This window comes from Hyla sarda, chromosome 1 (genome assembly GCF_029499605.1).
Source record: "Hyla sarda isolate aHylSar1 chromosome 1, aHylSar1.hap1, whole genome shotgun sequence".
Taxonomy (NCBI): domain Eukaryota; kingdom Metazoa; phylum Chordata; class Amphibia; order Anura; family Hylidae; genus Hyla; species Hyla sarda.
Window position 1 is genome coordinate 527,805,148 of NC_079189.1, and position 15,355 is coordinate 527,820,502.

Consider the following 15,355-nt stretch of genomic DNA (forward strand, 5'->3'; position numbering starts at 1 on the left):
AGGACTTGTGCACCGAACTTTACTGAGCGTGATACGGTTGCTTCGGAAACCGTACTGTCCAGCGTGGCCTGTGTCTCCCCATGCTGGATCTAGCCTTTGGCTGTCCAGGCATGCTGGGAGTTGTAGTTTTGGAATAGCTGGAGGCACCCTGGCCAGGAAACACTGTCTTGTTTATAGTTGTGAGCCCGCACAATCTTCATGCTCCAGCGTGGGGAGGTGCAGGCCATGCTGGACGAAATGTTTGCCGAGGCAACCGTATCACTCAGCTAAGTTCTGTTTTTTACAGCGTGTAAGATCCCACAAAAAAATTTACATTATATATAAATATATATTACTCAGTACCTAATCACATCTGTATGTACATCTAATTTTTATGCCCCTTGTGGTGTTGGGAAGTGATTGATGTGTCTGGTCTGCTCATGCAGCCTTGTCCATGAGTTATCTCTTGTCCATGACTCATGTACAAGCTGATGCAGTTGCAGGACTGATTAGTGTCCCAGTAGGAATTTTTTTTATTTTATTTAAAACAACCATATTACAAAAGGTCCTTAATTTTCGTCAGTAACAACACATAAATCGTTTTTGGATCTAACAGTGCCCATTAAAGGCCAGGAGTTTAAAGGAGTACTCCGGGAAAACCTTTTTTCTTTTAATTCAACTGGTGGCAGAAAGTTAAACATATTTGTAAATTACTTCTATTAAAAAATCTTAATCCTTCCTGTACTTATTAACAGCTGAATACTACAGAGGAAATTATTTTCTTTTTGGAATGCTCTCTGATGACATCACAACCACAGTTCTCTCTGCTGACGTTATTATAATAATAATAACGCTTCATTTATTGTTGTCCTTAGTGGAATTTGAACCCAAGTCCCCAGCACTGCAAGGAAGTAGTGCTAACCACTGAGCCACCATGCTGCCCTTAGCATACATCTGCTATGCATGGTTGCTAAAATGGACAGAGATGTCAGCAGAGAGCACTGTGTTCGTGATGTCATCAGTGTTCCAAAAAGAAAGGAATTTCCTCTGTAGCATTCAGCAGCTAATAAGTACTGGAAGGCTTAAGATTTTTTAATAGAAGTACTTTACAAATATGTTTAACTTTCTACCACCAGTTGATTTAAAAGAAAAAAGGTTTTCACCGGAGTACCCCTTTAACCAATGTGCTTTATATGTAATATACAGGAGCAAACCTAAATTTGTAGTTGTCTCTGTATATATAGCCACAGCTTCTTTTAATAATACACATCTATGAGCATATCTACAGCCCATAAAGCGGATCCCTCAACTACAGACACGGCCTCTGGGCACTGCCTTGTGTGGGTCTGTATATTTTATTATATTCCAGTAACAAAGATGGCCGCCAAATAACGTTTAGCACCGTTTAGTCCTTCCGGTTCAGCAGTGATACAACATCCGGGTCGTTCATGCTTGTTAGCTGTTCGGGTGCTGTACGTTGCCATGACTCGCTGGGCCCGGCCGGGGCAGAACCAGGCGGCTGCTCGGAACCGGAAGGTGTGTGAGGCCACCCCATGGGAAGAGCTACACCGGAGCGGACCGGCCAAGAGGGGACCCCCTACTGCAGAGAGGGCGCCCCCCAAGAAGAAAAAGAAGGCGGCCTATGTGAATGAAGACGTCAACGGGTTCAGGGCGATACAGGGGGAGCAAGAGAGGAAGGAGCAGCGCAGTGAGGGAAGGAGGCTGAGGAGGCAGAACAACAAGAAGAACAACATGGTGAGAGAAAGAGAAACCCCCGGGTCCAGCCCAGATCCCTGCATTCTATATACCATAGAGTCCTCTGTACAGGAACCTCAGAGCTCGGACATAACAGATCATAGAGAGGCTGAGTGCTGGAGGACCCGCCCGGTCCTGCCTTATACAGACACTACATTCATGTGTAATTCCTAATGTCCCCTGTGGTGGCGCTGCTGTGTTCTTGAACGTTTGCTGCCAAGTTTCCCCACAGATCCCAACTGATCCTTTAGGACAGTGTTTCCCAACCAGGGTGCCTCCAGCTGTTGCAAAACTACAACTCCCAGCATGCCCGGACAGCCAACGGCTGTCCGGGCATGCTGGGAGTTGTAGTTTTGCAACAGCTGGAGGCACCCTGGTTGGGAAACACTGCTTTAGGAGATCATATTATAGTCTAGAAGGTGGGGAATGTATCAAATTAGAGCCCCCCTTTAGGATAAGTGCACTTCTCCACATGGGAATTGTGCACAGCAAAGATTACAGCAGTGCTACAGTAGGTGTGATTTGGTTTAAAGGTGGACTCCATAAACTGAACTTCTTAGACATTATCAAAGGTTGGGAATAAGTGTCTGATCACGGAAGCACTGGGATCCCTGTGATCTCCTGTACAGGACCCTGGCTATTTATGCATCCGCTGTGCCCTACAGGAGATCACGGGGGGTCCTAGCAGTCGGAGACCTCAGCGATCAGTTATCCCCGTCGTGTGGATAGAGTTTAAGTGTCTAGAAAGTTCAGATCCCTGGACCACCCTTAAAATCTCATTGCCACTATTGCCTCTTGAGAAAGCCGCAGGTGCAGCGAAACATGTAGATGCGGCAATAGTGTGTAAATAAAAATAAACACGTGGCATCGCCGTATGTGGAAATGTCCGAATTGTAATATATCGTTAATCCGCACGGTCAATGGCGTATGTGCAAACAAATTCCAAAGTCCAAAATAGGGTATTTTTGCTCGTCTTCTGTATCATGAAAAAATGAATAAAAAGCGATCAAAAAGTCCAATCAATACATAAATGGTACCGCTAAAAACTTCAGATCACGGCGCAAAAAATGAGCCCTCATACCGCCCTGTACTCGGAAAAATTAAGAAAGTTATAGGGGTCAGAAGATGACATTTTTAAACATACATTTTCCTGCATGTAGTTATGATTTTTTCCAGAAGTACGACAAAATCAAACCTATATAAGTAGGGGATCATTTTAATCGTATGGACCTACAGAATAAAGAGAAGGTGTCATTTTTACCGAAAAATTCACTGCGTAGAAACAGAAGCCCCCAAAAGTTACAAAATTGTGTTGTTTTTTTTTCTTCAATTTTGTTGCACAATGATTTTTTTTTCTGTTTTGCTTTTAGATTTTTGGGTAAGATGTCTGACGTCATTACAAAGTAGAATTGGTGGTGCAAAAAATAAGCCATGTGGATTTTTTAGGTGCAAAATAGTGCAAAAGAGTTATGATTTTTTTTAAAGGTAAGGAGGAAAAAATGAAAGTGCAGAAACAGAAAAACCCCAGGTCGTTAAGGGGTTTAAACAATGGGACACTGCTGCAAGAGGATTTCCATGACACAAATTCAGCAGTGTGGACAGGCCCTTAGAGTCCTATATATAGATAGATAGAGAGATATAGAGATATATATATAATGTGAACTGCTGTGGAGATGTGAGCACACAATACAGTTGATAAGTCTACCTTTTCTCTCTCACAGGTCTGCTTCCACTGCCGAAAACCTGGTCATGGCATGGCCGACTGTTCAGAAGCGCTGAGATGTCAGGAGATGGGAACAGGAATATGTTTTCGTTGTGGATCCACGGAACATGAAATGAATAAATGCAGAGCCAAAGTGGATCCTGCACTCGGTACCTGTGAGAATTATTTCTATATGTAGCTTACTAGTAGATATGACAGTATGGCTAGGGATGAGCATGTTTACCTTGATATTCTCAGAAGAAAGGAAAGCCTGACACTCGCTTAATTTACAATTAACTCTTTATTGTATCATAACAAGCGTGGCGTGACGTTACTCCTCTAGCATAGGCCTGTCTCAATAGCTAGAGCTGCAACACTTCCAGCCATGCTTGCTATGATACAATAAAGAAGAATTCAATGCCGTGTACGCAAGTGCCAGAATTTCCTTTCTTAGGTGAATGCTGTTTCTGCATAATGTCAGTCAGAAGTATTGCAGATTTCCAACCATCCCTTTGTGTATACCTTGATATTCTGAGCTGTAATTTTGCCTCTTTTATTATTGAAGCATTTCTTGCCCCGTTAGAGGATAAAATATGGGTCTGGTTAGTGTACATTGGTCTTTCAGCTCTTGAAATATGGCATTAGGCCAGTGTTTCCCAGCCAGGGTGCCTCCAGCTGTTGCAAAACTACAACTCCCAGCATGCCCGGACAGCCAAAGGCTGTCCGGGCATGCTGGGAGTTGTAGTTTTGCAACAGCTGGAGGCATCCTGGTTGGGAAACACTGCATTAGGCCGATAGCAAGATGAGTGGTGCGCACAACACTATTATTGCCATCAAGCCTGCAGTACATCTATGGAGTTAGTGACATCTTTGTTTGTCTGTTTTCAGGAGAGTTTCCATATGCCAAATGTTTTATATGTGGAGAGATGGGTCACTTGTCAAGATCATGTCCAGACAATCCCAAAGGCCTCTATGCAGAAGGTAGGTTATACTGTATACTGTACCATTTGGAATACTAGGATAAAATATATTTTAAAGTCTCCCAACTGATTCCTGAAATGGAGGTACAAAGCATTTCTCTCTAAAGTTCACACTGAGGAATTGGGGCGGAAATCAAGCAGAAATTTTCTGCCTCAAAATATTGTTACTTTTTCTCAGAGATTTCGCGCGGGATTGGCACGGAATTCCACGCGGAAATGCAGGTTTCATGCGGAGGAGGAGTATCAAGTATTTCTATTCATAAAATTATTTTTTTTTTTTATGCGGAAATTTCGCGCCAATTCCGCGTGGAAATGCTTCTGACTAAAAAAAATAAATAAATAACATTGATCTCTATGGGAGAACGACGCTGATTCCGCCTGAAAGAAAGAACATGTTCGTTCTTCAAGTGGAACAGACTTCCTCTTCAGAATTCTGCTTGAGGAAATTCCTCAGTGTGAACTGAGGGGCAGAAATTCTGCACAGCTCTATGGGGATTTTCACTGCTGAATGAATTGGAAAGGAAAAAGCGAGCAGAATTACTTGTGGAAATTCCTCTCCAATTCCTCAGTGTGAACTAGGGATCGACCGATTATCGGTTTGGCCGATATTATTGGCCGATAATCTCGATTTTGGGCATTATTGGTATCGGCAATTACCTTGCCGATAATGACCCGCCCCCCCCCCCCCCCCCCCCCCGCACCGCCCCCATCGTGCGCGACAGCCCCCCCCCCCCCCCCCCCCATCGCGCGCGACAGCGCCCCCCCTGACCCGCCGCACCGTCCCGGCCCTATGGCCTCCCCCATCCACGGTTTTATAATTACCTGTTCTCGGGGCCCATGCTACTTCTGGCTCCTGCTGCATCCTGCGTTACGCTGTGCGCAATGACGAGTGACGTGCGCTACGTGACGTCACCGTCAGTGTGCACAGTGACAGCTCAGCCAGATTTAAAGTGGACCCCGGGAACAGGAAATTATAAAACTGGGGATGGGGGAGGCAATGGGGCGGTGGGGGCCGCGGCGCGGCAGTGGCGGTGATAGGACTCAGGACCCCCGGACAGGCAGGGGGAGAGAAGCGGGTGGCGGCAGCGGCCTATGGCACCTCAAAAGCCACTAAATCAATGATCTAAAACAACAACCTACAGGTGTGGAAGACCACACAACAAAATGGTGAATATACCCCAGTTAGAAGTAACTTATGACAAGTATGATCATGTATAAAAATGATTTTATTGAAATATATAGTTTAAAAAATACATATATGTATATCTGAAATCACAGAATCAATTCATAAAAGGTAGTATAAAAATAAAGGATATATATAAAAGTATAAGTATAAAAGTATAAGGTGGATACTGGGGTGAGAGAGCCTGTATGCCAATAAAATAAAGAGATAAAAAAGTTCTTTGAGAAGTCACGATGCTAGTAGTGAGCTGCAATTAATGGTTATAAATAAGTAAATTGATAATAATAAATAAATTAATATCTACAGGGGTTGCATGCACAAGGTGAGGGGAAGAAAGGGGGGGAAGGGCGTCGTGCAAGATATGTGCAAACAAAATGTGCAATACTTGTGGAATTAAATACCACGCAAGGCAGAAAACAAATAAGTAAAACATAACACTCAAGTGAGTTACAACAAGTGCAAAAAATTAACCGTGCAAATGAAGTGGACAAGGACCTGAACATGCAACCCAAAAAAAGGAGAATAATATCACCTGGGTCACACAGTATGGTGCTAACAATAGGCAATAACAACCAACAGGCAAATAGCAGCAATAATATGGATAGCAGCAGATAGATAGCAGCAAGTTTGAGTAGTGACTAGCAGCAAAGAGTGATATACAGAGAAAAAAACGTTTGGTATAGGCTGGCACAGGACCCATATGGTCGATCCAATTTAGATCCTACAATTTCCCCTCATTAAGTATTATTTGTCAATAATTTTTTACACATCACTTCATTCCCTTAGTTCATTATCGGCATTTAGCCATCTTAGTGAGGCCACAGGCATTTTTGCCTCTAGGGACCAGGTCCGGCACACATGCGCAATATCATAGCATACGGCCATGTTTGTGTGGCCTGCGCCAATAGCTCCATCCTTGCGCGTTTCCGGCTCCCTGTATGGGAGTTGAGCCGGCAAACATGCGCAGTAGTGTACCCCAGGCGAGGACGGCTTACACGGCCCTCCTCTCGCGAGATCCCGGTCTCATTTACATGACCTGATCCGCTCATGTGACCTGACGCTACTTCCGGTTTACATCACCCAGTGTCTCGTAACAGGTGCGTTCCTCACTCCCCATTGGCACACATATACTACTTATAGCGAGGCTATCCCAGTCCACCTCACTCCTTGACAAAGCCGCTTCCGGCGAAACGCGTCGGAATTGTGGAGGTGGACTGGGGTGAGTCCTGTGCCAGCCTATACCAAATGTTTTTTTCTCTGTATATCACTCTTTGCTGCTAGTCACTACTCAAACTTGCTGCTATCTATCTGCTGCTATCCATATTATTGCTGCTATTTGCCTGTTGGTTGTTATTGCCTATTGTTAGCACCATACTGTGTGACCCAGGTGATATTATTCTCCTTTTTTTGGGTTGCATGTTCAGGTCCTTGTCCACTTCATTTGCACAGTTAATTTTTTGCACTTGTTGTAACTCACTTGAGTGTTATGTTTTACTTATTTGTTTTCTGCCTTGATTATTAATTAATAATTCCATCACATATATTTGTGTCCTCACCGGCCATTGCGTGGTATTTAATTCCACAAGTATTGCACATTTTGTTTGCACATATCTTGCACAACGCCCTTCCCCCCCCCCTTTCTTTCCCTCACCTTGTGCATGCAACCCCTGTAGATATTAATTTATTTATTATTATCAATTTACTTATTTATAACCATTAATTGCAGCTCACTACTAGCATCGTGACTTCTCAAAGAACTTTTTTATCTCTTTATCTATTTTATTGGCATACAGGCTCTCTCACCCCAGTATCCACCTTATACTTTTATACTTATACTTTTATATATATCCTTTATTTTTATACTACCTTTTATGAATTGATTCTGTGATTTCAGATATACATATATGTATTTTTTAAACTATATATTTCAATAAAATCATTTTTATACATGATCATACTTGTCATAAGTTACTTCTAACTGGGGTATATTCACCATTTTGTTGTGTGGTCTTCCATACCTGTAGGTTGTTGTTTTAGTTGCTCTTTTTAGTGAATAATAAATCCCCTATCCTACCTATATAATATTATTATTCTATTTTGAGCCCTTGAGGAAAGTCTTTTTCGGTCACATAAATCAATGATCTGCAGCGGTGTCGCGGGGGGATAAATAGCCGATAACTTTTAGACCGGAATATCGGTATAAGTTATCGACTATCGGCCCTAACCTCCAACGATTATCGGTATCCGCCCTAAAAAAAAAAACGATATCGGTCGATCCCTAGTGTGAACATACCCTAACATGGTAGAAGTTGCATCAAAGTTGAGGTACACTTTAGAGTACTTTTTTTTTTTTTTTTTTTTTTTTTGACAGAATCCTGATTGTAAAGCCTATGTCACCATTTGTGCATTTACTATTACTTTTCTGGTATTTAAAATGATTCAATTTTTTTGCTAACAAAAGAAAGTATACTCACCTTGCCTGCTCCAAACCTAGTGCTCCAGTCTGCCCTGGTGTCTCTGTTTACTTCTCCTGATGACTTTTCAAGCAAACTACAGCATTTGCTGCAGTTTGTTTGGAACGTTGTCAGCCGAACTGGGGAATCGTGTTAACAAAGTAGGTGTACACAAGCACTGGAGCGTAAGGGGAGGTATGTTTTATTTTGCAGCTCTAGCAGGTGGTTGTTTGCTTTAAAAAAAAAATAAAAAAATTGAGTACACCATTAATAGAATGTCAGTGGTTTATCACTTTGGATCCACAGCATTCCCATGTCCTTGTGGCTGGCTGTTACTGATGCTTCGCTCTACTAGACACCCACACAGGTACTTAAAGGAAAACGGTCAGCCAGTTCACCCACACTAAACCCAATACACTGTGATATAGTGTGGGTGAACAGGGGTCACTTGTCTGCCTCCACTGGCCGCGGAGTTATGCCCCGGTAAAGTCCCGCTGTTTGTCCCTAGCATTGCGCTTTCAAGGCGGGGCCCCCGCTGGCCATGTGCCTCTGCTGCGTCCTAAGCCTGCCCCCTTTCTTAGCATAATGATTATCTTGAACTCCACGTCCTAGTGACGTGGAGTCACACGCCTCCTGAGAGCAGCGCTCTGTCTGCAGAGTGCATGCACTGAAGTTTTTACCCAGCTCTCACGTCCTGATGACGTGAGAGCTGTACCTCGAGAGCCGCTCTGTGCAGCGTAACCGCCAATGCGCCGGTCCCACGCTACCTGGAAGTCGGGTGTAGTGAGGGACTGGCGCATGCGCAATTATGCTGCACAGAGTGTCTCTCCTGATGCACAGCTCTCACTTCATCAGGATGTGAGAGCTGGGTAAAAACTTAATTGCATGCGCTCTGCAGACAGAAGGCGTGATTATGCTAAGATAATGAATATGCTAAGTGAGGGGGCGGGCTTAGGACGCGGCAGAGCACACGGCTGGCAGGGGCCCCGCCTTGAAAGCTCTATGCTGGGGACAAACAGCGGAACTTTACCAGGGCATAACTCAGCGGCCAGTGGAGGCAGACAAGTGACCCCTGTATGGACTTCTGTTCACCCACACTATCTCCCAGTGTATTGGGTTTAGTGTGGGTGAACTGGCTGACAGTTTTCCTTTAAGTGTTGTCAGTGGTATGGGTTCTGGTGTGTTTAATGTGAGTTCCTGGAAAATGCCTTTTAGTGTACGTTTACACAGGCGGATTTGAAAAGGGGCGGGCTTTTCTCGACTGTCCGCAGCAGATTTTCCGCTGCGGAATTTACGCTGCGGAAAATCCGCCGCAAGCCCCATTGAAGTCAGTTGGCACTGCGACGGATTTTCCGCAGCGTAAATTCCACTGTGGAAAATCTGCTGCAGACAGCCGAGAAGAGCCCGCCTGTTGCTGTGGTGTCTGTGGGGTGGGGTCAATAAAAGTAAACTTCAGTTTTTTATTGTCACACATTTGTGCAACTTTTTAGCTTTTTCTTTTCTTTTTTATCTACGTGCTTAGCAAGTGGGGACAGCATTGTGCTGTGCACTTAAAAGGAGCAGTGTATTTGCAACATAAAGCAACATGCTGCGGATTTCAAATACTATTCTGCAGGTCAGGTTCCATGCAGATTTTTTTTCCAGTGTGAATGAGATTTGTTGAATGGTGGTTCAGTACTGTAATAGACTATGGATTACTACCCACAAATCCGCAGTGGAAAGTCTGTTTTGAGTGTTTTCATCTTGCAATAGGGAAATGCACAACCGTCATATAACACTGCTTGTCTTCCATTATAGGTGGAGGATGTAGGATCTGTGGTTCTGTTGAGCATTTTCAGAAAGACTGTCCAGAACATAAAACATCAGGTGAGACCAGATAACTGCAGGTGCCTTGATATGAATGATTCCTTATATAATTGATACATAGTGACTTACAGACATGGTGACACCGTGAGGATGGCTTTGGTTCATTTATTGCCAATAGGGGAGATTTGTAATGCAAAGTGTGACAAATTCGGCTGTTTCCTTGCCATGTTTGTTGTCTCTAGTTACATCAAACATGCATTATGCTGCACATACTGTAGATAAAATGGAACAATAGGTACTTCACTGCCATATACTTGCACTCTTGTTTTTTCTATGTATCACAAATGTTGGTCCTAAGACTAGTAGGAAGCAGTGGGAACCTTTTGAGTACAAATGTTTTACTTTTTACATCTTTAAAGGATATCCATATGTAGTATAAGTTTTATTTTGGCAATAATATTACCTACTTGTGTCAAGAGGCTTATGGGTCCCCATGCAAAATTTCTTAAGAAGGCCCCCTAAATGTTCCAAAAGCTGTTTTCACGCTGCAGGGGCCACACCCCCCTCATCACGTTCTTACCCCCTCATTGCAAGTCTATGGAAGCGGGCGTGACAGTCGTTATGCCCCCTCCCATAGAGTTTCATTGAGGGTGTGTGGTCGTGATGTCATGAGGGGGGCCTGGCCAACCCCCGCAGGGCGGAAACAGCGTTCAGAACATTTAGTTCCATGCTGGCCAGATGAGTACCCTTTTAAGGACGAATATACTAGCTCAAAACATTGTTTTTAGTGTTATGACATTTGTTGTTTTATGTTTTGAGATATAATACATTTTTGCCTTTTAAATATCCTTTTGGAAGCTGGAGTTTTTGTGTTTCCATTGCATCACTACACATGATAGGGCCTGCTGCTGCAGCCATCAGTACTTCCAGCCTGATATATCATGCTTTTAATTGAACCACTATTCACATGGTTTGTGATATGACCTGTTTTCTTGTTTTTTATGTTTACTTTTTTTTTTTTTTTCTTCTCTTAGCCCAAATGACAGTCAGCAGATGGTCAAGCGGTATGAGTGCAGATCATGAAGATGTTCCAGTACAGGCAAAAGTGAAAAAAGTACCAACCAAAGTTCCCAAAATTGTCACGTTTTGACAGTGTGGTCATCCAGGAAAATAAATGAATTGCAGTACAAAAGGACATGTTGTAAAACCAGCAAATATAGGTTGTTGTGACAATATCACAGTCTGTATTTGCCACACTTGGATGTCTGGCTGTGTGTATGTGATAAGCATTGTGGATTGCAAACACCAAATAACACTGACTTGGACCTACCTAAGCTTTCAGACTCTTAACTGCAACACTGTACATATCTGTAGGATACTATGTTATCTTTGTATCTGAAAGGGTTACTCCGCTGCTCAGCATTTGGAACAAAATGTTCCGAATGCTTAGAGCCGGCGCTGGGAGCTCGTGATGTCATAGCCCCGCCCCTCATGACATCACACCCCCTCAATGCAAGTCTATGGGCTTAATGTGCCATCATGGGGGGGTTCGCTATGATGTCACGTGCTCCCGGTGCCAGCTCTAAGCATTCAAAACATTTTTTTACAAAGCAGAGTACTCCTTAAAAGGGTTATCCAGGAAAAAACTTTTTTTTATATATATCAACTGGCTCCAGAAACTTAAACAGATTTGTAAATTACTTCTATAAAACAATCTTAATCCTTTCACTACTTATGAGCTGCTGAAGTTGAGTTGTTCTTTTCTGTCTGAGTGTTCTCTGATGACACCTGTCTCGGGAACTGTCCGGTGTAGAAGCAAATCCCCATAGCAAACCTCTTCTACTCTGTGCAGTTCCTGAGACAAGCAGAGATGTCAGCAGAGAGCACTGTTGTCAGACAGAAAAGAACAACTCAACTTCAGCAGCTGATAATTATTAGAAGGATTAAGATTTTTTATAAAGTAATTTACAAATCTGTTTAACTTTCTGGAGTCGGTTGATATTTAAAAATATTTTTTTTCCCTGGAATATCCCTTTTTAAGTAAAAAAAATGTATTGCATTGAACTCCTTTAATTCTAAAGAGGATGGATGGACTGACTTTTTACATAGGTTATGATTTTGCTTATAGAATATAAAAGTTTGAAAGCTTTATATAATTCTATTTAAAAATTTAAACAAAAAATATATTTTGCACTAAGACAATGTAAGTTTTTTTTCTGTAAAAGTTTGAGATGTTCACACAGAGTATTTTCATCTGTTTTAAGTTGTAAACCACTAAAGAAAACACTGTGCGAACAGAAAAACGGCCTTTAGAACATTGTTGTAACAGTGGCTACATAGAGCCTTAGCATAAGTATAAACCTTTTTGGGAAACGTCAGTTCAAGCAATAATATCTTACGCTTAGAAGTGTCTGACTGCTGGAACCCCCCACAATTTTCTGAACTACACACAAATTTTCTTGTGCATGGAGTGCCAGAGATAAACAAGGGCTAGGGTATATGTTTTCAAGCGCTGGAGTACCCCTTTATGGGCACTGCCATTTAAAAAAAAAACTTTTTATGACTGAACAGTCAAACCCTGACCAATCAGAAGAGTCAAGAAGAGCACTGTTAGCATGTTGTCTCAAGGCTCTGTGTCACGTGAAGAAGACTCAGGTCATTTAAGTCTATGGCACCGTCTCAGTCACACATGCAGAGCAAGAAGAGAAACGCATTTCATTTTTTTTTTTTTTTTTTAAAGGTGTACTCCGTTGCTATACATCTTTTCCCTCTCGAAAGGATAGGGAATAAGATGTCTGATTGCAGGGGGTCAGACCGCAGGGACCCCCGCGATCTTAGGCCCGGCATCCCGACCTTCCGAACAGTTATGCTCAGAACACCGGCTGTGTTAGGCTTTGGGCTGCAATAGTTACCACGCCCCCTCCATTCAAATGTGTGGGGGTCTGTTTGCATATCTCTGTATCTTCTATACAGCTATATCGAGGGGGCATGTCGGCCACAGCTTCGGCCTATGGTCACCCGTAATCTATGCAGTATCTATTGCCCTGTCACCTCCTGACAAAGCCACAGTCATGGCGAAATGTTGAGAGGGGCATTGTGTCGGAGCTACTTAGCCTTACATTTTTTCTCAAACGAGAAGAGGGACAGTATGCACACAGCCTAGGTTTTAAATGTGTGTTTGTTCATTTATTTCACTAACTTCAATAAATATTGAATAGAACACTTCGTTTTTGGTAAATTTAGGTACCAGTGACCACCTCTGGTGGTTTATAGTGTATTGAATATTTAGTACCCTCCATGACCGCGAGCTCTGGACCGGATCTCGCGGATGTCCGCCATTAACCCCTCAGATGCCATGATCAATACAGATCACGGCGTCTGCGGCAGTGTGGTACTTTGAATGGATGAACGGATCGCCCGCAGCGCTGCCGCGGGGATACGATCATCCAGCATGGCAGCTGGAGGTCCCCTCACCTAGCTCCAGCAGTCTCCCAGGGTCTTCTGCTCTGGTCTGAGATCAAGCAGACTAGAGCAGAAGATCACCGATAACACTGATCAGTGCTATGCCCCATGCATAGCACTGAACAGTATTAGCAATCAAATGATTGCTATAAATAGTCCCCTATGGGGACTATTAAAGTGTAAAAAAAAATGTAAAATAAAAATGTGAAAAATCCCCTCCACCAATAAAAACTACAGATCACTGCGCAAAAAAATGAACCTGTATACCGCCCCATATACGGAAAAATGAGAAAGTTGTAGGTGGTCAAAGTAGTGCAATTTCAAACATACTAATTTTGTTATAATAGTTTTTTTTTTTTTGTTTTTTTTAGCGGTACAATTATAGAAAAACATAACATCATTTTAGTCTTATTGACCCACAAAATAAAGAAAACATGTCATTTTTACCGTTAAGTGTACAGCGTGAAAACAAAACCTTCCAAAATTTGCTAAATTGCGTTTTCTTTTCAATTTTCCCACATAAATAATATTTGGTTGCGCCATACATTTCATGGTAAAATAAGTGATTTAATTACAAAGTACAATTGGCGATGCAAAAAACAAGCCCTCATATGGGTCTGTGGATGGAAATATAAAAAAGTTATGATTTTTAGAAGGCGAGGAGGAAAAAACGAAAATGCAAAAATAAAATTGGTCTGGTTCTTAAGGCCAAAATGGGTTAAATGTATTCACAGGCCAGTTATAATTCTGCCATGCAGAGGTTTGGGGTAACTTTGCATTAAAGAGTACCTATCGCCAAAGAAAACATTTAATATAGTGTTCCTTGTGTAATTAGCAGACACTTTCCCATTCACTTGCTTTTAAAATGATCAACATAAATATGTTTAAAATGTTATAGAAAAAACGGCCACTAGGTGGCTCTGTTCTGCTCCCAGACACAATTAATACAGTGAGTTGATGGTCAGCTGCACAGAGCCACGCAGACAGCTGAAGGAGAGCCTCACTGAAATCTGCACAGCCGGAAACATGCGCAGAGACTGACGTCTTCTATTCATCACAATGCTGCAACCATGTGAGGGTGGAAGAGGTCCCCCAGCAGGCTTCAGTGATGTCATGCCTGCTGGGAAATTCTCCTGCTGGAAAATTACACTATGCGGGCAAGAAGAGAGGTTTTTAAAGGGGTTCTCCGGTGCTTAAACATCTTATCCCCTGTCCAAAGGATAAGGGATAAGATGCCTGATCGCGGGAGTCCCGCCGCTGGGGACCCCCGGGATCATGCACGCGGCACCCCGCTTGTAATCAGTCCCCAGAGCGTGTTCGCTCCGGGACTGATTACCGGCGACTACAGGGCGAGCGGCGTGTGACGTCAGGCCGGCGACGGCATGTGATGTCACGCTCCGCCCCTCAATGCAAGCCTACGGGAGGGGGCGTGATGTGGGGATTTTCTCCTGTTCTGGACAGAGCTGTCAGCAGTGAGCACTGTGGTCAGACAGAAAAGAATTCCAGAAAGAAATAAAACTTCCTCTGGAGTATACAGCAGCTGATAAGATACTGCGCATGCGCAGGATTTCCTACTATACCCAAAAACTGTCTTCAGTGTTTGAAGCAACACTGAAGACAGCTTTCGGGTATATTAGGAAATCCCGCGCATGCGCAGTATCGACCAGGACTCGGCCGAGATGAGACGGAGAGTGTAAGACAACGTATGAATATTCATTAACCGGGTGGTGCTGCGGGCTGGTCGGCGGATACGTCACAGTGGCAGTTGACGGCAGTAACCCCACCCGTGCCAGTTAGGAGCTAATTTGAATATACCGAAAACCAGCTATAGCGGGCGAACGGCGCAGCGGAATCGGGCAAGGTAGGACTCAAAATGTTCAGCGTCTCCAGCACTGATAGTGCGGGACAAAACATATGACAGTTTTCCTATTACATTTTTTTTCTTCATCGCATTACAGTTCCCAAAGTGGTCCTCGATAGGGTTTGACTGATTTCCACTCCTTCAGGCATGCACCAGCTGTCTCTTCTGTCCTTC

General features: G+C 43.2%; 1 protein-coding gene across 1 annotated transcript; it reads left to right on the top strand.

The window, feature by feature from the left end:
• Positions 1 to 1,402: 1,402 nt before the first annotated feature.
• Positions 1,403 to 11,050, top strand: ZCCHC9 (zinc finger CCHC-type containing 9). The gene is made up of 5 exons (XM_056539502.1): positions 1,403 to 1,734; positions 3,456 to 3,606; positions 4,325 to 4,417; positions 9,850 to 9,918; positions 10,893 to 11,050. The coding sequence occupies exons 1-5, from the start codon at positions 1,462 to 1,464 to the stop codon at positions 11,006 to 11,008; spliced, it is 702 nt and encodes a 233-aa protein (XP_056395477.1). The 5' UTR covers positions 1,403 to 1,461; the 3' UTR covers positions 11,009 to 11,050.
• The last annotated feature ends 4,305 nt before the right edge of the window (positions 11,051 to 15,355 follow it).

Excerpts from the sequence above, each read along its gene's own strand:
- ZCCHC9 (XM_056539502.1), top strand. The coding sequence starts at position 1,462 with ATGACTCGCTGGGCCCGGCCGGGGCAGAACCAGGCGGCTGCTCGGAAC. Across the intron at positions 3,607-4,324 it reads CAAAGTGGATCCTGCACTCG|GAGAGTTTCCATATGCCAAA; the intron begins GTACCTGTGAGA and ends GTCTGTTTTCAG. Across the intron at positions 4,418-9,849 it reads CAAAGGCCTCTATGCAGAAG|GTGGAGGATGTAGGATCTGT; the intron begins GTAGGTTATACT and ends CTTCCATTATAG.